The sequence below is a fragment of the Anolis sagrei genome, chromosome 3 (genome assembly GCF_037176765.1).
Source record: "Anolis sagrei isolate rAnoSag1 chromosome 3, rAnoSag1.mat, whole genome shotgun sequence".
NCBI classification, from domain to species: Eukaryota; Metazoa; Chordata; class Lepidosauria; order Squamata; family Dactyloidae; genus Anolis; species Anolis sagrei.
In genome coordinates this window covers 93,526,065-93,550,385 of record NC_090023.1, presented here as the reverse complement: position 1 = coordinate 93,550,385, position 24,321 = coordinate 93,526,065, and the positions used below count along the sequence as shown (strand labels likewise).

Here is a 24,321-nt window from a genome sequence, read left to right as displayed (position 1 = left end):
TCTTTTTTGTTGTTGAATGCACAGTGCCTCGGGTTAATTCATAGATATGTCACGTAGCAAGGCAGTACATAACCTTAATCAACCCTGACAGTATGGTTGAGTCATCCCATTCTGTTAGAAATACAGCATAGACTTCTTGTGATTATTGTGAAAGTCTGCCTCCTCCAGCCTGCTGCTAAGCAGAGAGATTGGACTACAGTTTCCATCCTCTCTAGACAGCTGGGCCATTGGAAGGCATCAGTTTGGTGTAGAATGGTCAAAGTAGTTTGGAGCTGTTTCTAAGTAGTTGAATGAATATTTTGTTTAGGTTGTAAAATGCTTGTATGCTTACAATGATGATAACAAAAACAACAGTGATTTTACCCACCCTCTTTTCCTAGGCCAGGTGATGCAGCGTACCCAGAAGGGCATCCTGGAGAAAGAAGAGTTCAGCAGGATTACAGTGTAGGAAACAAATGGAAGGCATCTGGTAGGCCCTCACATACAGGACAGGCCACAGCTGCAGCTCACGGGAGCCGAAGTAGATCAGGGACATTGCCCAGCGATTACAGATATTTGCAGGAAAATGTGAGTGAAAAAAGCAAAGATTATAATGTGTTGCCACTTGGCATTTCTGAGCTGCAAATATCAGATGAGAACTACCTCTCCCATCCACAAGGCAAAAGAGGGGAAGGTCTGCAAGGAGATCCAGCACTGCTGAACACAAAACATGGGCCGGTGCATCACAGGCCTCCGCCTTCCAAACGAGATAGTAACTCCAGGCGACAGGACAATTCTTCAGCATCACTTGCTGCTTCCTCGGAGTCTTCACTGACTGTGCCCAACAGGTCTGTTCAGTCCCTCTCTTCTCCTGCTGCCAACGTGGTTGCAGTGAGCTCACCTGCTTCTCAGACTCCGGGAAAGATTGTTGGAAAATATACCTGCACTGAGCTGCCAGATCCTCCCCAACCAGCAGCATCCATAGAGAATGCTTGTCAGCACTTAGAAAAAAAACCACATCTCAGATCTGAACCTGTGCTTGCTTCAACGTATCGCAACCATCTAAAACCTGATATGGAGGCATCAAGGTCCCCTTCACCACAGTTTGCCCCCCAGAAGCTTACAGACAAACCTCCTGTGGCTGTTCAGGATGACAATCCAGCAAGGTAATTTGGTCTATAAACAATTTACAATCCCTGCCTTAATGTTTTGGGGTTGTGTGTGTGTGTGTGTGAGAGAGAGAGAGAGAGAGAGAGAGAGAGAGTAGTGACTGGAGAAACTGCAAGTTGCTTCTGGTGTGAGAGAATTGGCTGTCTCCAAGGACGTTGCCCAGGACACGTCTGGATGTTTTACCATCCTGTGGTAGGCTTCTCTTCTGTTCCTACATGAGAAGCTGGAGCTTACAGATGGGAGCTCATTCCTCTCCCTAGGTTCGAACCACCGACCTTTTGGTCAGAGGTCCTGCTGGCACAAAGGTTTAACCCATTGCGCCACCAGGGGCTCCAATGTTTAGGTTAAATAAATGATCTAATGTGTATCTAATACTTAGCATTCCAAACAAACTGTGGCACTATTTATTTATATGCTGTTGTTTTAACATTAAAATATGTCTTTTAATAATACAGAACTTGAGGAAAGAGGCAAGTGTAATTCATAAAGCGAAAACATTAGACAAAATTTATATACTACTACTAATCTGCAAAAAAAGGAATGCTGCTCTCTCACACACACACCATTTGGGAATTCTTCTTATGCAATTTGGCTTCAATGCCAGTGTCTAAATCTGGCATTTATTTGAAAGGGAAGCAAAAAAATTGAAACTGGAATTTGCATTTTGCAAATTTATAAGTGCAGTCACTAATTTGTCCTAAGACATATCACATATCTCTCAAATGCAGCTCTCTGCGTAATGTGCTTGGCTTCAGCAAACTGTCTCGGCCTGACTCCTGAATAGAGTCCAGATAAGAGAGCAGAGAATCTATAACTAGGTAAAGAATGAACAGCAGGTGATAAAAGTAAATATGGTGTTTCTAAACAAGAAAAGGCAAAGTAGACAAGGTGCTGTTCATACAATTCACAATTACTTCATAATGGGTTTTTAAAGTTCATAAGCTGCAGGGTTGATGAGAATTTGTGTACCACATCTACTGTTTACATTACAGTAAAGATTTTGATTCATATGAGGGCTTCAACACAAACAGCTGCAGATATGAAATTTCTATGTATTCAATAATACCAAATTGAGACAGTAACAAAGGATTAATTTTATTTTACTTCCCTGATCCATGGAGATAAAATGTTTACCGTTAATATTTACTATTTAAAACTATGTAGACATTTACTTATTGAAAAATCAGTGGTGTGGCAAGAAACCCCTGAATTATCTTAGTTGTCTGTGTCAAAAAGTATATACCTTGTTTGGGAAGAGTGTCAAGTGGGGAACTGAGTGCTTTTCTTGTAAGAAAATATGACAGTGTTCGGCAGTATGTATAAGGAGAATTGATTACACACAATGCCCACCCCCTTTGACAATGTTAAGTTTGAGTTATTTCAGGGATAATCTCATTTATCATCACATATATTTGAGATTGACTTTAATGAAACAAGTAGCTTAGAAATATACAATATCTGTTGGCTGCTTGCACATCGTCATTTATATATATTGAAACAAAACCCAAATTTTGGACCCTGTACAAAATGATTGATAGGAAGAATCACAGTTATGGCAGCAGCACTCAAAGCAGTCCTCTTTTCCTTCTTCCCTAGTAGCTAGCTGTAACACAATCTAGTATCCTTTCACACTTACAAGTGATTTTAAGTGTCTTCAAAACTAGCTTTTCATCTCATTCAAAATGTACACACAAATTAAGCTGATAAATAATTGGTGTGAATGTTGCCTCTTTAGGGAGGTTGAATTGCCTTCTTGGGTCCACATCCAGGGTGTGCTAGGAAGCCACTCATAAACATAAATATGATTTTGAGCATTTTTAGCCTAAATGTACAAAACAAAGCTTAACCTTTATTCATTATATAGACATAAATTAAGATGAATTAAAAATGAATTCTAGAATAGGTAAAGACTTTGATATGTTTTTTAAGATCCCATGTTCAGCAATAGATTTTAGTTGATTAACATACAGGTTAAAAATACAGTTTTTCCATATTAAATGTAGTGTGCCATTTTATCAATTCATATTGTTCTCTTTTTTCAAGAATTGAACGAGTTATGGATAACAACACAACAGTAAAAATGGTCCCGATCAAGATTGTGCATTCCGAGAGCCATGCAGAGAAGGAAAGCCGACAGAACCTTGCGAGTACCATAGAGCCTCCTGCTTTACCCAGTGGCTTGGAGAAAGACCAGATCAAAACACTCAGCACTTCTGAACAGTCCTACTCACGCTTCTGTGCTTACACAAGGCAAGGGGTAGAGCCGGAGCCTGAGAGCAAAACCAAACTGCCTTATTTGCAGACTGCGGAAGCACTTGGGCCCCCCACAAAGGACACTGATATTTCTGGCCACACCGCCAGCTATGTCAGAGCCAAAGAGAAGACAATCGAAGACTGGAAGTCAGAAGAATTAGCCAGAGAGATAGTGGGCAAGGATAAATCACTAGCAGATATCTTAGACCCAAATATGAAAATAAAAACCACAATGGACCTGATGGTGGGAATCTTCCCAAAAGATGAACATCTCTTGGAAGAAGCTCAACAACGCCGGAAGCTCCTTTTAAAAGTTCCTTCACCCAGAACGTCAGAAGACAAGTGAGTAGTTGTGTATTCTTTTTGATTTTTTTAACTACAAACATACATTTTCCTTATTGCTTTGTCCAAAGTGCACCTAAAAGGCATGGAAGGAAGAAGAAAACAAATTCAAGTTCCATTGTTTACATAATCCTAGTTTAATGTTCTAGCAAAAAGATGCAATAGCCATAGAGAGAGACACTGGTCCAAGGGAAGGAGCCAGATGGCACTGATTCCAACCAAGATAATGGAGTGTACTGTCCAACTTGACATCTTCCTCCTATGCAAGCAGGCATCATGAAGAAATAAGGTTCCTCTCATCCTTGCTGAAGTCTATATGGGTACCAGTTTCTCATATAGGCATTACTTCATGTGCACATAAAGCCAGTAACAATCCATTCCCAAAGCATATCCATACATGTTAAGTATATATTGTGGGTGGAAATTGGCTCCCAGACTTTGCTGAAGTGTAAATTTGGCCGCAAAGGCAACTGGGTGCTAATTCTTAAACTGTTCAATTAAGCTGTTCTGGAGCCTGCTTCAAGAGTTGCAGTTCTTAAACAAACTACAATTGGGTTTAATGCTTTGAACAAACTTTGTACTCAAAATCAATACCATGTATTCACCATTAGCAGCGGTAATCTTTTAATCAACACAAGCTCTGGGTTTAATGTACCTTAATAAGAACATTTTGATTTATTTGTGTCCAGTTTTAATTAAAATACACCAGGAAGCTTATGAGCAGTCTCAGAAGAATTCAGACTAAAGGCAAATTAACATAACCAAGTGCAGTTGAAGGTATATATTTGTATGGTTGAAGGCCTTGTTTCTGTGACAATGAACCAAATGTTGAAAAGCTTGGTGATGTTACAATCTGATAATACCCAGGATCTCTAGGTGTCTAGGTATGGTAAGGAATCCATCTGTGTTGTAAATAGCAATCTTCTTCAGGCCTCCACGAGTAATTCATTTGTATATGATTCTGTTTGTATGCTGTATTGTATAAATATGTTTTGGTATGCAGCTTTCCCTTTACTTTATGTTTCTTGAGGTTGTGGGAGGGGCTGCAGACCACATGATCAGATCTGGGACTGTTCAGATCTCAGGCTCCATTTTAGGGGACAAAGACACTATGAGACTTTGGACTGTTAAGAGCAAACTTATGTTGCTGTTGATTATAAGAAAGATGCCCTGTGTTATCTGCACACATAAACTACTTCAAAACCTATCTGTAACTGGAGTGACAAGTTATGTACCTGTATGCTGAATACATGAAGGTTGTGAGTAAACCAAATATGTTACTTTTAACGAAGTCTACTTTATTTTTTCTCTTGAGAGCATGACATAGAAACAAAATACTTTATGGGAGAGTAGATGTTTTGGGCATTTAAAAGAACACTTCTGAAGAACTGCTATATTTTGTGCATTGGCATAATCTCTGTTCCTGACAGATCAGTCTAACAACTGAAAGCCAAATTGCCTTGCATAAGTACATATGATTATATACTGCTGAAGATAAGATTTTACTCTAAAGAGGTTTTGGCTCTTCTCTGGAAGGTCATAATTTTACAAAAGGTTATGGAGATTCTGGTTTTCTAAAAGGTTACGATCTCTAAAAATATCATGCCTTTCCAAATATCTGAAATCCAGGAGGGCCATTGGCATCACTAAGACTTGGCCTGGATGGGACCGACAGTCTGACTCAATACAAGACAGCAGTACCCAGGATCCTTCTACCAAACAAACGTGTAAATAATCAGACTGGAAATAAGCCAATGCTACAATTTCTCTTGCATGTTAAATAATTACTACGATTTCTACTTTATTATATGTCTTCTCAATCCATTTTCTTTTTTAAAAACGCTTCTGGAATTTAAGAGATGGTTGGCTTTAGTAACAGAGTCTTTCAAGCATTAGAATTGTAGATAATGAAACACAAACTGCTGTGTTTTTGACTAAAAGGTGTGCTTATGGGATTTTATAGTCAAGGCTAATGAAAGCCCCAAAGAGGTTTAAATGCTGTCTCCCTCCCACTGCCCATATAATCAAGGATGGGCATGGATATATAAGTAGTGATAGAGAGCGTTAATTAGGAGGCAAAGTAGAAATCAGCACTTTCAGGCAATAATTTTGGTAGATTCTTTTAACTACCTGTCTCTGGGTTCTAAGAGTGCCCAAATGGTACTATTATATTATGGATGCCGTTGGACCTATAGTGCTGCTGTAGTTGCAAATCTTTTTCTTAAGCCAACAATTTGCTTGTGGTATTCAGTGCTGCAAAGCTACTGTTGTATTCCCTTTAGTGTGCAGAATTCTAGAAAGTGATTTCTTTTAATTCTCTGCTTAGGAAAGAAGAACCGTGTCTGCCTCTGGGCATCCCCTTGACAACCAACTCCACCTACTACAGCACCTCTGCCCCCAAGGCAGAACTCTTGATTAAAATGAAGGATATGCAGCAGCAGCAGCAGCAAAAAGAGGAGGATTCTGAGGATGAGCTGGACCATGATTTGTCTGAGAAGAAGGTGAGCTGGCTTTCCTTTGTATGGGTTACTCGCTGTTGGTAGCCATGAGCTCTGTGAAGTGTTCTCAAACCAAATATAGTAAAAACACAATGTTGTGAAACACATTGACATTACTAACTATGCCACGATTTTTGTTACCCTCTTCACATAGTAGTTGACTTTTTGATTTTCCAATTTTCCTAATCTAAATTCCAATATGTTGATTTTATTTATCATGTCAGAAGCGAGTTGAGGGTAGAGTTAACATGTATTTAAAAACGCAAAAATGATTTTATATTGATTTTATAATGCTGTTTTAATTGTATATGGTTGATTGTTATGGCATCAAATTTCTGCCAATTTGTAAGCCGCCTTGAGTCACCTTCGGGCTTGGGAAAGGCGGGATAGAAATATCAGAAATGAATGAATGAATAAATAAATAAATAAATAAATAAATTTGAAAACTTGGTATTATGCTAAATGTCCTTTGACCAGAAGCTGGCCACTTGGAATGCCTCTGTTGTTGCTGTGAGAAGGTCTTCTATTGTACAGGTGGCAGGGCTCAGATTGTATTTTAGTACGTGGTCTGTGGTTTGCTTTTCTTCTTATCTGTAGGTAAGGAAAATCCTCTCCTTCAGAAATGTGTCCCCTCCTACATAAAGGGCAGTAGAAGTAGTAGCAGCTGGTCTTTTTATCAGACTTATTGGACCATCACCACGGGACATGATACTCCAATGAAGGAAACACAGGAGAGGAAAGCCCATCTCAGGCTGAACAAGAAATCAAGTCACAATATTTCTGCTGGTTGCAAATACCCTTTCTGCTTACTAGAAAGAACAGCTAAATTTAATGGATGATACACTTCTCATATTCTAGAATAACGAGAGGCAGACTTCAGACTTGCATGATTTCATAATCTGAACTAGTGCAAAAGACACACATTTGGAAATAAAAAGTTCTAATCCTAGGAGTTTCTTTCGAGTACAAGAACAAAGTTTTGAGCTTCTGTGGTGTAGCAATTTGAGTGTTGGACTAGGACTCTGGTAAGAGAGGGTTTGAGTCCCTCCTCAGCCGCTGGATGATCTTGGGCAAGTCACAACTCTTTCAAATTAGATGTTGACTTTTGGCAATTCTATGAATTTTCTTAGGTATTTTTTTCCAGTACCTTCTTCTGAAAAATAGCCTATATTGCCTGATATTTGTTGGCACCCTCCCTTCCAAGTACAAACCAGAGCTGACTCTGCTTAGCTTCCAAGAGCCATAATTGTAGGCTCTAGATCAGTGGTTCTCAACCTGTAGGCCCCCAGATGTCTTGGCCTACAACTCCCAGAAATCCCAGTCAATTTACCAGCTGGCATGATTTCTGGGAGTTGAAAACCAAAATATCTGGGGACCTACATGTTGAGAACCACTGTTCTAGATTCACTTTAGGATTGTTAAAAGTTAGAAGTGACTTTAAGACTACCAGAACAAAATAGTCTTCTATACAAGAAACAATTCTTGATTGTTCAAATCTTTCTTCATCTTACCTATATAATGGGGAGAGAGAATATATTGTTGATATTCTTACAGAATGGAGAACTGAAAAATCATTCCAGTCCGTTCACCTTAATGTAGAATAAGTAATCATGTAGATAGTAGCTACCATGTAAATAGCCTGTCAGGACTCCTTTATATACTAGAAAACTAGAAATAAGTAGAGCTCATTGGAGAGCTGGATACCTATATCGGGGGAGCAAACATAGCACATACCTTACACATTGAAGGCCCCAAATAGTATCTCTGTCTTCTCTAGCTCAAAGCATCAGGTGGGGTAGGGAAATATGAAAGACCTTTGCCCAAGACCCAGAAAACACCAGAGCCAACCAGGGTAGGAAATACAAGCGTTGTTAAAATAATGCCAACATTGGTTTGCTCAGCCATTAACAAAGTGCTTTTTTGCATGCTTGAAATCTGATGTTTCTCCCACGTGTGTACCAGGTTTTAAGAAATTCTGACAGATCATGGAGCTGTAGTGAACTGTTAAAATGACATCAGTTGCAGATGCCCATTATAAGCAATGAGCTGTAATTGAATTCTAGGTTCATGAAAATGAAAATGTGGTGAACATCCATAAACATTTGAGTGCAGCATGCATGCAGAAGGTGTTGCTACTCGTTTTTCAGAAAATCCCTGCACCTCATGGCAGGACCCCATAACTCGCCTCATTCAGTAAGGGTCTGCCAACTCTGTGCAACACTTCTCAGAGCTTGGAAAAGTTGCTCAGTTTGCATGGTGTGCAGATGCTGGCTAAGTGATTTTGGGAATTATAATAGACCAATAATATTTCCTAACTCGGGCATTTTCAGGGAGCTGAAAGTCTGCAAAGAAAGAAGTTGAATACAATTGTTTCCTTCCTCTAGCGCGTGACTAAATCTATACATAAGTAACACTGTACCCAATCCAGTATTTCGAAGTAATATAAACAATCCTACAATTGAGATCCAATGTTTCTTCTGGGTCCATGGGAAGATTTCCCACCTTCTCCTCTTTTCTTCAATTGACAGCTAACCCGCCTAGATCTAGGTTGTATCAACTGTGCCTCATAAACTTTCTTATTTTTTCTTCATTTTTTAGCAAGAGCTTATAGATAGCATAAGCCGAAAGCTGCAGGTTCTGCGAGAAGCACGGGAAACTCTCCTGGAAGACATTCAGGCCAACAACCTACTTGGAGATGAAGTGGAGTCCCTTGTAAAAGAGGTCTGCAAACCCAATGAGTTTGACAAGTTTCGGATGTTCATTGGAGATCTAGACAAAGTAGTCAACCTCTTGCTGTCTCTCTCTGGTCGATTAGCCCGGGTAGAAAATGCAATAAACAACTTGGATGAAAATGCCTCTGCAGAAGAGCGGGTAAGGTGATGTGCTGTGTTGCTGTTGTATTTAAGAAAGGAACTGTCCATTTAAGTCAATTTTCTCAATAAATAGAGCTAGGTTGGGACTTTAGAAGTATGAGAGCCTCCCAAATATAAAATGAACCTAATACAAAAACGACAAAAGGTCAGCCATGACAGGAGAGAAGTGGAAAGTCCAAGATCTTGAATGGCATGCAGAAATGCAAATATCGAGCTGCTCCTATTCATCATCACATCTTTTAACATATCCTATCAGCATAGTGAATATCATGTAGTTGTGGAAGCAACTTTTCATTCTATTTGAGATGCATTAAATACTTTTGTAACATTTCTTCCTTTTTTAAATAGCAAAATTAAAAATTCATCCTATGACTGAAGAAACTGTAATGTCTATGTCATCTCTAAATCGAGTTCCATTTTAGTGTCTTGTTTCCCTTTCTGTGGTCTCTGTTTCAGTCTTGTAGTCTTCCTTTTACAGTCTCGTCACCTTATTTTCTATGTTTTTCTGTTCCTACCTTTCTCCATTTTATTCCCTTTAATAAATATCATCTTAATTAACTGACCTGTTAAACCATATTGTGCTTCTAGTGATCATTCTCAGATCCTTGATTTTTGCAGAAGAAAATGTCTATGTGCAGTAGAGATTTATGTTACTAGAATCATAGAGTTGGAAGAGACCACAAAGACCATCCAGTCCAGCATCCTGACATGCAGGAAAACCACAAAACACCCCAGAGAGATGCTCATGCAATCTCTGTTTAAAAGTTGCCAAAAAAAAACAACCCTCCATCACACTCTGCAATAGTGAGTTTCACTGTTGAACAGCTCTCATTATCAGGAAAGTCTTCCTAATGTTCAGATGGAATCTCCTTTCCTGTAAATCAAACTCTAGTTGTATAAACTGGGATGAGGAAGGGTTCTATGCTTCCTCTCATTTCCAACATTATAGCTGAACAAATGAAAAATAAGCTTTTTGGAATATTGTTTAGATGGATGGTAAAGTTTAAGCTCAAGCAAATCGAAATCAGCAGGAGTTATACATTTAATATGAGCATTTTGATGTGATGGTGCATCTGTAACCTGAAGTTTGAGAAGAAAACCTTTCTGCATTTATAAATGTCTGTGTTCTCAATTGAAAATGTCCACCTGCCAACCAAATAGCACACATTAGTTGCATAGGTTGCTCTCCACCTCTGTGGCCCTCTTCCAAATCTGCTTGGAAGAGGAAGGGTCCTGCTCAGAGCCGAATTTGGGTTGAAGTGTGGATGAAGGGAGGGAAATGTCCTTTCGCGTAAGTAGGTGTTCACTTCCATAAACTTGGATGCAGCCTGTTTCGAAATCTATTGAACTTTTTAAAATCATAACTGGGATCTGGTGGAAATGTAATAGACAATCTGCACTGGAATTTTGGAATAATGGTGTTCCTTTCCTTTCTCCCCAACAAGCGGGTCCTGGAAGAAAAGCAGAAACTGCTGACGCAACAGCATGAAGATGCCAAGGAGTTGAAGGAAAATCTGGATCGAAGGGAGCGCATTGTATTTGACATTTTGGCCAACTACCTGAATGATGAGAGCCTTGCGGATTATGAACACTTTGTCAAGATGAAATCAGCGCTCATAATTGAGCAGCGGGAGCTGGAGGACAAAATCAAACTTGGGGAGGAGCAGCTCAAGTGTCTGACTGACAGTCTGCAGCCTGAAAGACCCAAATGACACTCTCAAAAGGAACAGCATGCCTTGGGCAGTGTTGATGCATATACAACTTCTTTGATTGCTAGGAGGAGCCTAACTAAAGAAAGAACATCATAAAAGCAAGAATGCTAGCCTTTGTTTCTATGTGGGTTGATTTGCATTTCTAGAGACTCCTTTGGATTTCCTTTTATCATACAGACCATAGATTCTGTGCTTCGGTTCATCATATCAAGGAAAATGGGGCAATTTTGCATGAGTACCCTGTTGTTTTTGAAAAAATAAACTATGTTCAAATTCTATTCAGGCTGCAGTGAAAGCCGTGGAAAATAACATTGAAGACTATTGATTTTAGGGACTTTATAGTCTTGTATTTAAGTTGGTGAGGTTCAGTGGCATTTTTAAAAGTACACACAGTTGGATGCTTTTTGAATTAATGTTGCCTAATACCTGTCTTTAAAAAAATAATGTCAGAACTGTTTGGATAAGTAGATCTTTTATCAAACTGCAATAAAACTACTTCCAAGCACACTTAGGGAATTGTGTGTTTGCATGGCAGCTATTTGGTTCCTTTAAACACCTTCCTGTGGCTTTACTCAGTCAGGAAAGTCCTTGGTGTCACCTTTCTGTCTTTACGAAGGACCTTGAACCAAAAATATATGTTATTTTATTACCACCCTGATAAATCCACAAAAAAGGAAAAACTTTCCAAGCTTCAGATATGGGACAGTCTAGTCCTGTAAGGGGTAAGCTTCCTGACTTTCAAAATAAGTAATGTCTCTTATAATAAGAGACATTTCTCTTATAATAAGAAACATTTGCCAGCCTCTAAAAAAACAAGCTTTCTGCCTGTCAAATAAGGAAATCCCTTATAATAAGAGACCGTGGCAACTCAATTTGAAAATTAGAAATTGCTTTTTGCAAGATCTATTCCATTCCAGTTATTACTTGAATAATAGGTCAGCAGTGGGATGAGATGAATGAGGTCATGAAGGACTTGATTATGATGTTTTCAGATCTGTAAAACAGGGGAGAACTAGTTCTACATTACACTAGGTGCCAGAGATTTTTTTTAATCACACTTGGTGGTCATCCTACTAACAGTGAAATGTTTTTGTAGTGCATGCGGTCGCTCCATCTAGGTTTGTTTTTAATTTTTTATCTTTTCTTCTTTTTCTTCTGCAAGTAACATAAAGTCCTTGCTTACCATATGTAGGTTGAATATATTCATATTTACACCCATCCACTCACTTCAATATAAGTACTGAAGCAAGTCAGTACTTTTCTATTGACAGATATCACAGTCCTAAGGGGACCTTTGGTTCCTGCTCCATTTCACAAATAATTAGGTCTTCAAAACTAAACATAAAATTACTACTGTAAAATCTTTTATTGCTAGTCCCAGCAAACCTTTTTTAAAAAAATATGTTTTAAACTTTTTAATATGTTTTTCTTATTTTCTTTGTTCAGCCTCTTTTTTATAGTTTTACTGTGAAATGGTTTAAGTGACACTTAAAACTTGGACTTTCTGCCTCTTTAAAATGTGGAACTAATTTGAATTTTGTGGAAAGAAAAGTCTTTATCTCAGGAGACCAATTAACAGGTGGATTGACTTCATCAAGGGAGCCACGGCCCTCAATTTGCAAGTGCTGAGCCAGTAGTTGATGGCCTGGGCTCTTGGGGATTTCATTCCTAGGGTCACCATAAATTGAAGTAGACTTGATAGCAAATAACAGCCACAAATCATTCCTACACACTCTTCTGGCGTCAAGTTCCTTCAATGGTTGTAGTCACACTAGCTGCCCCTAATGTTTAAGGTTGAGTCCCCATGGGGAGAAAGGCGGAGTATAAATAAAGTTAATAATTATAATTATAATAATTATAATAATGTAATACTGTTCATAAAACTCCCAACATGTTTTCAATATTTGTCAACATCTGATGTTTCTAAACAATTTGTGGTCAAAAATTCCACATTGCCTTGCAATCCCTTTCTTCCTCCCTGATTATATAGCCAAGTTCAAATGAACAGCTTTTAAAGAACTTTTGTCAGTGCAAACTTTCACAAAGACACATATATTGATATATATGCACACACCTACATAAATACTGTTGTAATGGTTTCATTTGTGTATTTAAGCTCCAAATATAACTTCAATATGTATGCAGTACTGCAAATTAAATCATGTTAATTCTTATGAAGATAGCAATATGAAAATTTATGTACAGTTGTATTTAATCCTTTTCTGAATCAGTTGTTTCTTCACAACCTTCATCTTGCCTTCCACATTTCTATGTTTCCATTTCTTTTCTAAATTGTTTTTGTGAGCAGGTTCTCTGGAAGCGGGCTTTGCCCTGTAGCTGTAGATAATTCTATAAATAGCTCTATTGGCACTTTGTAAGGCAGAGAATTTGGTGCTAATCGCGTTTGGCATCTATAGGTGAATGATCTCTTTTTCACCTTATGGGTCATTGCAATTTTGAGACATTTTTTGTACAGTGAAAAAATATCTTTCTGATTTTTCCCATTGTCCCTTTGGGTTTGCTACCCTGAGTTAAAAAAAAATCTTTTTGTTCCTTAAATATTTACCTACTGATAAATCATCATGCTTGACTAAGGGAAATAAACTAAATATTGTGTTTCAGCATTGTGAGTGATTTGCTAATTTCACCATAATTCACATAACAATAGTATAATGCAAATACTTCCGGATATGCATCACAATTATACATATCTGGATACATCTTCCTTCCAGGATAAAAAGAAACTGCTCACCTGACTTCCTGGGCACCACTGTTGTGACGAGGGCAGGAGAAGAGTCCTTTGGGGGCCACAATTTTCTTCTGGCAGCTGGCTCTTCTTTCCCTAGTAGGCTGTACCTTGGGGAGCATGACAGCAGGACAGCAGAAATAGGCTGCTAATGGGATTAAACCTAGTAGTTAAAATCACTGGCTGGATAAGAGACAACTGGAGGTAGGTCTTGGTCTTCAGTCTGTTTATGAGGTAGAGTATAAAAGCTGCATTTCCAGTTGGCAGACACATCAAAGAAATAAGGTAGAAGGGAAGCAGTGCTAGAGCAGCAAGGCAGGTGGTGTGACAATAAGACAAGGTGAAGCAGCAAGGCAGATGGTGGAGCTGCAGCAGATATTTGGAAGTGGAAACAGTGAAAACTCCACCAAGTGGGTTGGTGGAGTTCCACAAGAAGAATGCTGCAGCCAGAAGGAGGCCAGGAGAAGGCTGTGAAGTGGAGACTAAAGCCTACTAGGAAGGCCTACATCCAAGTTTTACATCTTCAAGATTTACATCTTCGGGCCTATGAAAGGGATAGCCAGTTCCCGTTACCCATATTCTGAATTTATGCATTTCTCTTTATGGTAGGAAGGTAGCTCCACAGTCTATGTGTGTTCATATGCCTGTTCTAGCTTTCTGGTTTAAAGCTTTGAGTGAAAAAGATTGTACTAATGATTTTTGTATATGAAAGGCACTCGAAGAGTGGATTTGGGAGAAATATGTTAAGCCCTCAAGACCCACCAAACCACTTTCCCCTGCTATTCTTCAGGGTTTGCGTCTTTTATGGATTTCTTTATGTTCTTCCCTGTATGAAGTCGCATTATTTCATGCTTCCTTCTTGATTGCCTTTTTTGCAGCACTTCAGCAAACTGATGATCTTGTCTAAAAGAGGCAATTCGGGCAATGCTAAAGCATTGAGATATATTTCCTTGTCTTCTGAGGCTTTTACTTTGACTATGTAATTGTCTAAAACAACCCAGAGAGCGAAGATTTCTGCTCTTAAGTTGCAACAGTGCCAAAATTCAGATATATGTCCTGTTCAGATATTTAATACATTTCTTGGGCTTTGGGGAACATAGACCTGGTCCTTAATTTTTCAACACCAACCTCCCTCCCTTGACTAGACAATAGTTTCGGTCACTCACTTCCAGGGCCTTTGAGAGACTGAGTTTGCGTAGGGCAAAATCGTATTAAGAAGTGTAGTCTGAGTTCTCATCAGTATACAAGGAATTAGCAGATTTATATACTTATTTCCTTTCCTTCAGATCACATCTGCCTCTGCTATTTCTTATTCTAAGAGTCTAAACAACCCACATTTTTTTTGTTATATCTGTGACAGTTTCACCACTCCCAAACGACAAACATCAGTGCCAGGCAAGCCTATTTTGCATATTTTAAAGTAAAGCTTGGTGATTAAGGTAATTCTTGGGCCCCTCACAAGGTGTGCAAGCGATGTGTTGAGAGTTTACAGATGTGGTACATTGCCAACTGGTATACCCATGGTTTGGTAAAAGCCCCGAGATCATTCAAGTGACTGTTACTTGGTATAACAAGAAAAATAAATGTAAACTAGAGCATCCTAGTCTACCATCAGCTATACACCCTGTGCCTCATTCAGATTAAATCCCAGTGCATTTTCATTGAACTATCCTCTTTCGAAAAACAGGAGTATGGTGAAGAATTAAGTGACAGCAACAATGAAGATTTTGAAATTGTAAGGGATTTGATCTGCATGAGTTGAATGATTTGGCACAAGATTTAGATCTATCAAAAAGGCTTCAGAACTCCTAGCATCAGTACTACATGGGAAAAACGTGTTTGAAAGAGGACCAAAGATATCCTACTTTCGATCAAGAGAAGGTGAATTTTTGCAGTACTTTCGAAGTGACGATGGTTTTGTGTATTGCCATAACACACATGGTTTAATGGAGGAATTGAGAATTCCAATCTATGATGCAACTGAATGACGACTGTTCGTTAATAACACAAAGTGGAGCTTGAAGTGTGTCCTTCACAATATCAGTTTATTTGGTGCAGTCCCAATTGGCCATTCAGTTTACTTTTGTCAAGAATATGAAGACATAAAGAAAGTAGTTGATCTGTTAAAATATCACAACCACAACTAGATCGTTGGGTTGACTTTAAAATGCTTTGCTCTGCTCCCTTCTTGATCAACAAAAATCTTTCAGATTGTTCCGATTGTCAAGTTTCCTTCCCTGAGTCAAAACATAGATTTCTTTTTGTTTCTTAGGTTTTTACGTACTGATAAATCAGCATGCTTGACTAAGCGATATAAACTAAGTGTTATGTTTCAACATTGGGAGTGATGTGTTAATTTCTCCACATTCCACATATCAACAACCGTGTAATGTCCATGAGGCATATCTGGAAGCATCTTGCCTCCAAGATGAAAAGATGCAGGTAACTTCGATTTGTCTTCATTCGTTTGGGACAAGCTACCCACATTGTTATTCAAAAGGTTGGAGTGATTCACTTCTCCTCCTTGTGGTGCCTTGGGATAAAGCATGAAAGTACCTTTATAACTGACACAACTACAGTGTCTATTATTTTCAGTGGGGAGTAGAAGGATGGCACATTTTAAAAAAGAAACCTGCAGGTATTGTTATATGATTACAGCATTTAGTGTACATTGAACTAGTAACCACATGGAACTGAACTGCTTTCTATTTTTGAAAAAAAAAAACCACTGTTAGAGTTGAAGTCCAATGATAAGCAAATACTACTCCTAAATATTTGGGGTACCAGAAGCCCCCCACTGCTGCAAAAGTCCAAGGAGGAATCTATCTTTGATCTTTGACATCATTCTAAACAGTTCTAGAACTCTAAAGAGCCGTTTCCATAGTGCCTCATTAGCTGTCATTGTGGCAAGTCTGTTGTTCAGGTGCATCTTTGACCGATCAGAATCCAGATTCAGGTCTTATGTCTCAAAGAGCTCAAAAACATTTTTTCTTCTGTTTCAGAGATTGTCAGTTCTATTCAAGTCTTGTGTTTCAGGTCAGAAACCTGCAAAGATTTGGATCTTAAGGCAAGGTTCGGATTTTGTAGGTGTGGGGCCTGTGGAGATAGACTCCCAGAATTGCTTTCACAATCCTGGGGGGTCAATCCCCACAACCATCCCAGATCTTCTGGCTCCTGGAACTTGAAAGAGCCGGATGGAGCCCACACATACACAGCCCCTCATTTCCCCTCCGGAGCAATTTGAGCTCCTGGCAACTTTTGAGGGAGAACCCCTGAAGGGAAAGCCCAGGGGTTGGGTTTGGTTTGGGGACAACATATCTGGAGAAAGTGGATTAAAATAACCCAATTCTTCCCGAATTTTTTGGCAGTACAGAAGGGCCCTTGGCGTGATGTCATCTGGTGGAATCCCATCCCACACAGGTTCAATCCCTATTCCCTAATCTGGCTTGTGACTGACCAAGAGCACTTCTGTGTTGTCTGGATCACACCTCGCTTTCTTTGCCCTCATCCAGTCCATTCCTGTCAATAGAAAGAATTAATCTTGACATCTATAACAGTAAGCTATTCATTTCCATGGGTCAAGTAGGACATGGAGCCTTTTGCCCTACAAGGGGGTTCCTTCCTACTATGAGATGGATACATTTGTGTATCACTACTTTTCCTGATCAGAAGAAAGGTTCAAAGGTTCTGTGGGTCAAGTAGAATATGGGGATATTTGTTATAGGAGAAGGTTCTTTCACACTAGTTGATGGGTTTACCTATGTATCATTTTCCTAAACAAAGAGGTTTCTGTTTGTATGTGCATGTGCAGAACTCCATCAATACAGGCTGTCTTGTTTCATTTTCAGCAAACTTGTCAACATGGAGAAGGGGCTTAGAAAGAAATGGTGTCGAAATGAGGCTTCAGTCCGGCTAATCCAGATGTCTTACCTACATTTATGTGGCCTTCTCCTTGCTGCGATTGGTTGGGTCATGTGCATTATTTTAACATCAGCTGATGAATGGAGCATTTGGCATGTAGAAAATGAACCTGACATCAGCAGTGGCAAGATCGGGATTGGTATTCGGACAACTCCTTTCATCATACAGTCCATCGCTATAGGTTTCATGGCTTTTGCCTTGAGGAGTGTTTTCAAGAACATAAGACAGAAAAAAGTTTGGCACACTTTTTTCATGGTTGGCGCCATTCTAAATTTGGTTTCCGGTCTCATAACTCTTGTTCTACTTTCATGGAGCATGTATTCCGTCCTGTCAAGTGAAGAGTTTGATTTGCATTATCCTCCAAACCAGCAGACTGTAGGTTTTAGTATATATGTGGGGTTTTTTGTTTCAGGTTTACAGCTGCTGAGTTCATTTTTTATTCTGAGTTAGAAGTGTCCAATTAGGTCCAACAAAGGCAGTCCTATCATTATGGTTTCTCCAAAGCCACCAATAAGTACAAGTGACATTCAAATGTGTTCTCACTGTGGCTTATCTCTGGATCTTGCCAAACTCATAGCTGAAGAACAAAATTTTAATATATGCAGAGGTCTAAATAGTTAAAACAGTTAGCTATAGTTACTGTTTGCTGATACATTGAAATGTTTTTATTTTCACTTTATGTTAAATATATTTAAATATAAAATTATCTTGTTTTAACTAACATTAAAAATTAAACATGGCTGTGTTTTGTTTTACTTTTTCAAGTGTGTGTGAGAGAGATGACTAAGTGTCAAACTGTGAGTGAATGCTTATGTTTGAGGGCCCTTCCACACAACCCTATATCTGAAAATATAATGGCAGAAAATCCCACATTATCTGAATGTGGACTCAGGACCCTTCCACACAGCCCTATATCCCAGAATATCAAAGCAGAAAATCCCACAACATATGCTTTAAACTGAGTTACTTGAGTCCACACTCAGATAATGTGGGATTTTCTGACTTGATATTCTGGGATATAGGGCTGCGTAGAAGGGCCCTGAGTGTGGATGCAGATAATCCAGTTCAAAGCAGATATTGTGGGATTTTCTGCCTTGATAGTCTGGGATATAAAGCTGTGTGGAAGGGCCCTGAGACTAAACTTTGCAAGGGACCAATATTATTTAGTGCTTTTCATACTTTCCACAATATAAAACCCTTGCTCCTTTATTGTCTGCCGTAGCAGAATGGAACTGGAGAAGATTGTATAAGCTCTTGGATGAGCTTACACAACCAATGTCCAAGCAATGCAGGCCAAAGCTATGGGCCTTTTCTGTAAAAAGCTGGGAAAGTAAAAGTTGAGAATGTATCTTGTACTCAGTGCTTGAATTTTTTTTTACTACAACTTCCAGACTCCTCCAGCCAGCCTTAGGGATTATGGGAGCTATAGTCCAAACATATATCTTTCTCAAGCTCTGGCTTGGGAAGTCCCTACTCTGTATCTCCAAAAACAAGACAGAGTCTTACATTAAATTTTGCTCCCAAAGATGTATTAGGGCTAGTGTATGGTTGCCTGGACACTATTTTATGAACTGTAACTAGGGCTTCTTTTTGAAGTAGGGCTTATATTTCAAGCATCCTCAAAAATCCTGGAAAATCATGGTAGGGCTTTTTTGGGGGGGCTAGAATCTATTTTCGGGGAAATGGTAATAGATTTTCAAAGTACACAAGGGCTTGCAAAGCATATTGGGTGGTGGTGGGGAGTTAGTGTACAATGAACCAGCAGAAAACAAAGGTAACACTGGTTCAGTCACCCATGTGGTCAATTTTGGAAATTGGGGCATTTTGGATTTCAGGATTCTGGATACACAATGCTCAGCCTTTATTGTTAGTCTCACTTGAGCCTCTTTATAACACTGGGCAATTTGTCTGTCCCTACAAAGTTATGTTTGTTCTGTGCATCTAATTTATATGAGCATAATACACTGAAAGCAACAGAGCTTGCGTGATCTGAGAATCTAAACATGTTCTGACTGAGTAGTATGTGGAAGCAAAACCAGGTGCAGTAAGCTCATTTTAGAGAAAGGTCGAAGTGCCCCTGAATGCTCTTTGAAATGCATGGTCTCACCATAAATTGACAGGAAACTTAAGAGACATAACTGCAATATATAACTATGACCGCTGATTGTCACCTTATGAATTCTATCTCTGGATTTGATTTGGATATCAGTAATGGACTGGATGAGGGCGAACAAGTTGCAATTAAATCCTGTGTTGGATGGGGTTACGCTGTCCCTGAAGACACAGGTCCACAACTTGGGGGTGATGTCGGCGGCGGCCAGGAGTGCTTTCACACAGTTAAAATTGTATGCTATCTCAGTCCCACCCCCAACTCAAATGCTGTTGGTGGGAATGAGAGAGGGGGCCTTTTCTGTGACTGCCCCCTCCCTCTGGAAGTAAGACCAGCTTCTTCACTCCTCTCTTTCATGAAGCAATTAAAAACACACGTCTGTGCACTGGCCTTGAGAAAGGAGGATGATTAAGTTTAATTAACTTCTTATGTTTCTATTCTGCTGTTTATTTCTATTTTGTTTTTGTCTTTGTAAGCTACCCTGAGTACCTTCAGGGAGAGAGGGTGGGTTATAATTATTATTATTATTATTGACTTTCATTGTTTAATATGGATATCTATCAACCCCCCCCCCCCTCTTTCTGTCCTATTGCTTCACTGTATATCACGTAGAGAATCTAAGTTATTGGGCAACAAATATAATGCTACATACATTCATTCAAACTTCCATGGTCAGGTTCATAAGGAATAAGAAGTGTTGTAGTCTGCCACTCACAATCTGAACCCAGGACAAGACTTTTAGTGGTTACTACTACCTACTGCTAAGGGCAGCATGATACTCAACAGGATTTAGGATAAAATAAGTGAGTTTAAGTGATAATCAAAAGCAGTATTTATATTTATCTTGAAAACATGGTAGATTTGCATAATAGACACTTACAAGGATTGACTATACAAGTCCTGATGGAAAACATCATAACAATGGTCTATGTGAAAAAGAAAGGAAAACCCGGTCCCGCTCGCTATGACAAGTGACGGAGCTTTGGGAGTGGTACATCTGGAGAAACATCTTTCCATAGCTGATCATTTCCCAGGGGGACACTATGTGCTGGCAGATTCCTTGAGAAGAACTCCTACTGCATGTCACAAATGGCAATTCCACCTACCCTCCTTGCTCTGCCACTTCAATGCCTGGGGTCATCCAGAGATCAACCTTTTCCCAATGTCCACCTACACTCAGTGCCATTGGTTTTGCTCCAGGACCTCTCCGAATTGAACAGTGAAATGCCTGAAGGATGCATTCCTTTTGGAATGGAAGCACTTTTTTTTCCCTGGCATTCCCTCCAATTCTGGTGCTTCCGAAGGTCATGGAGGAACTCGAGACCAATGACACTCAGCACATCCTGATTGCTCCATGGTGGCCATGGAGTGGCCATGGAGTTACTTGTGATGTCTGAACACAGATGTCACCATTTTACTCTCCTTGCCAACCTCCTCAAGATGTTGAATGGCCAGATTCGTCATCCCAATGTTGAATCTTTGCGCCTGTCGGCATGACAGATCAGATTCTAGGCTCTCAACTGTCCACCACCATAAGCCTAACACTAAAAAGTCTTATGGGTTGAAATGAGGCTATTCTGTTATTTTTAGGATGGGGGTGGTTGTCTCCTCACCAGGCCATCAATGCTGATGTCCTGGATTTTCTGGGGACCTTGGCCAATAAACCCCTCTCTCTGTCATTGGTGAAAGTTTCTTTGTCTGCAGAGACTGGGCAGACCTTCTCTAGCCCTTGGGTTAGCCACAAATGTGCCCTTTATACCTATCATGGAAAACCACTTTCCTGATTGTGATCACTTTGATGCACTGACTTGGAGAGCTCTGTGCACTGCGCCGAGATCGGTCCTATCTGTCTGTCCGACCGGACAGAGTCATTCTCAAACTTGACATTATCTTTCTTCCAAAAGTGATATCCTATGTTCATGTGAATCAGGATATTATTTTACCTGTTTTGTTTTGGAATCTGAACTCTCCACTGGAAAAAAACCTTTGCTTGCTTAAACGTGCATTATAATTTTATTTGGACATGACACATTATTTTTTGGGTTCACATAGACTATTTCTTGTCTATGCTAATGCTTTCAGATATTAGGAAAGACTGCACTGAACAGGATTTTTAAAACCTGGTTTGGAGTGGCCTTTTGTACCCACACCGCCCCCTAAACCACACATTTTCTCCAGAAGGGCACCGAGACACCCAACCGACCCCCATTCCCAGGGCCTTAAAATAGAAAATAGCTTACCCGCCTGCCATTAAGGTCCTGGAGTCCTCCCGATGTGTAGAAATGACATGCTAGGAAGACTCTGACCAAACCTAAATGGTGTCTGGGAAAGTTATTTTCTATTTTAAGGCCTTTGGGGGGGGGGTGTTGGGAGGGTTTGGTGCCCTCTGGGTTTTCCAGGCTCATGGAACCTGAAAAACCCGAGACAGCTGTGTGGATTGGGCCCGAGGATCACATTACGTAGTCCCCGGGCCCATTCCACTGGACCCACATCTGAAAAGACCTGGATCTTATCAAAGATCTGGGTCTTACTAGGTATTAATTCGGTTTTAACAGAGACGCCGTTTGGATGCTGTGGGAGCTCCCGCATTGTGGGCTCTGTCTAGATGGGTCCTTAGACTCAGAGCTTGGAAATGTTCCTTTTTTAAAACGACAGCTTCCAGACTGCTCCATCCACTCATGACCATTGTTTATCCTGCCTTAGGGCTTATGGGAACTATAGTCCAAACATATATATTTCTCAAGCTCTTGCTTGGGAAGTCCCATCCCTATTTCTCCAAAAATAAGACAGAGTCTTATATTAATTTTTGGTCTAAGAGATGCGCTAGGGCTAGTGTATAACTTCCTGGACACTACTTAAATGGACTTTTATGAACTGTATTTATGGCTTATTTTTGAAATATATGTTTCAAGCATCCTCAAAAACCATGCTAGGGCTTATTTTCAGGCTAGAACTTATTTTGGGAACACAAGGGCTCAAAAGGATATTGGCCTTGTGTGTGGAGGGGGGAATAGTTGGGAGGTATAGCATAAAATGATGCTTACTTTACAATACATACAGAAATACATACAGTTCCTTTGAGAGGAACTGAGGGCCCCGCCAGACAGGCCCAAAATGCCATTGTACATTTTCATGAAGGAGAAATTGTTTCATGAAGGGGAAAAAACATTGGTGAGGAGAAATCACCTATGGGACATTAACAACTAGGGTGGTCTTTGAAAATTCATCACCCACAGGGAATGAATGTGTAACAACAACAACCACAACAACAACCACAACAACAGGAATGTTTCCCTTTCTTGCCTAACGATACACACATGCTTTCTTTAAGTGGAAAAATGACACCTTCATTTCCAAGGACTTTCTGCAGCTCCCTTGCCACCCTGTTTTGGTGGATTAAGGTTTTGGCATTTCCGAAAGCAAGGGATCGTTTATACACATGTATTTGCTCTTCCCTTTGAAGTTTAGAATGAGAGTGTTGGTAGATCAGGCTGGGCACCCTCTTGCCTGTGCCTCAGCTAGCATGACTGGGACTGGCACTTCAGAGGCTTCTACGTAAATGCACTCATTGCACAGCTGGAAACTGGAGCCAGGGTAGACAGGACAAGGGAGGAAGACATCTGCCTTCCCCCTGGAGCATTTTAAAAAGAACATTGCTGAATAATAGTTTCCAATAGGCATGCATGGCTGTACAGGCACCACCACCAAGGAGCATGGGGTCCTGGGGAATTGGTTTCAGTTGCAACATTGGTTATGCAGCTTTGTCCTGAGAATCAAAGTGGAGATAACTTGAAAGGGAATCAAGTGCATTTATTTCTGCCGCTACCACCCCCCCCCCCAAAAAACAAACAACTGTGGATTTTAAGAAAATTGTTTGTAATAGATAAACAACACAATCAGAGAAGACAAACAAACAAATAGGCAGAAGAAAGATGTCAGTTCCTGACTGATTAGCCAGCCTTAAAACTAAATTCCATCATTGCTATGGTTTCACCACAGCAAAGTCACAACACAAATTGAAGTACATCAGTAAGAGCTACTCAAATATGTAGAAAAGATGAGCCATTGCTAAAGTTAGAGTCTGAGAGAATGTGACTTGCCGAAGGTCACCATTTGGTGTCCCTGGTCGACTGGCAATTCAAATTGCAGAGTCATAGTCCCAAGCTAAAACCATTACACCACATAGACTCTAATAACAGCATTTGTAACAACAAAATGTACAAACAGAAATATTCCATGCAGTTTCTCAGAGATGATGCAATAAAGCATATGCAATATCAGTAGACTGGTCCCATTCTGGAGGGGGTGCCAAATATGCTATTGGGAACATATAGCAGTTTATTGGGTCCAAATATTCCACAATACAATGACTGAATTGCATTTCATTTATTTTAAATCCCACTTGATGTTTTGCAGTGCTGCATCAAAAGGCAATGACAGGGATGAGCCCAATTGTGATGTAACAAAGGTCTGGTGTCATCTTGGCCAGATCTGGAATTCCCAGGAATGGGTGCACTTGACAAACCAATCCACATTAGATAAGAGCATTTCTGGTTATGGCTGTCACCTGGATATTAGTGTTCAAGGCTGGATCCAGGACCATTCAGAAACAAACCTGAAACAGGGTAAATTCATTGCCATGGCTCTCCTCTTGTAATACAGAAGGTGAGCACCTGAAAAAAGGTTCTAACTGTGACTGAGTAGGGGTTTGGTTTTA

The 24,321-nt window shown here is 39.8% G+C and overlaps 1 protein-coding gene and 1 pseudogene across 4 annotated transcripts in view; both read left to right on the top strand.

Moving 5' to 3' along the window:
- SHROOM2 (shroom family member 2) overlaps positions 1-13,448 on the top strand; it is a 140,128-nt gene extending 126,680 nt beyond the window's left edge. For all 4 annotated transcript variants that reach the window (XM_060769933.2, XM_060769932.2, XM_060769934.2 and 1 more), the window contains 5 exons: positions 381-1,145; positions 3,193-3,744; positions 6,071-6,245; positions 8,841-9,113; positions 10,561-13,448. In XM_060769933.2, coding sequence (XP_060625916.2) covers positions 381-1,145; positions 3,193-3,744; positions 6,071-6,245; positions 8,841-9,113; positions 10,561-10,827 — 2,032 coding nt within the window. In that variant the 3' untranslated portion in view covers positions 10,828-13,448. The remainder of the gene's footprint in view (positions 1-380; positions 1,146-3,192; positions 3,745-6,070; positions 6,246-8,840; positions 9,114-10,560) is intronic.
- Positions 13,449-15,884: 2,436 nt separating this feature from the next.
- LOC137096565 (claudin-1-like) lies at positions 15,885-18,115 on the top strand (annotated as a pseudogene).
- Positions 18,116-24,321: the final 6,206 nt, after the last annotated feature.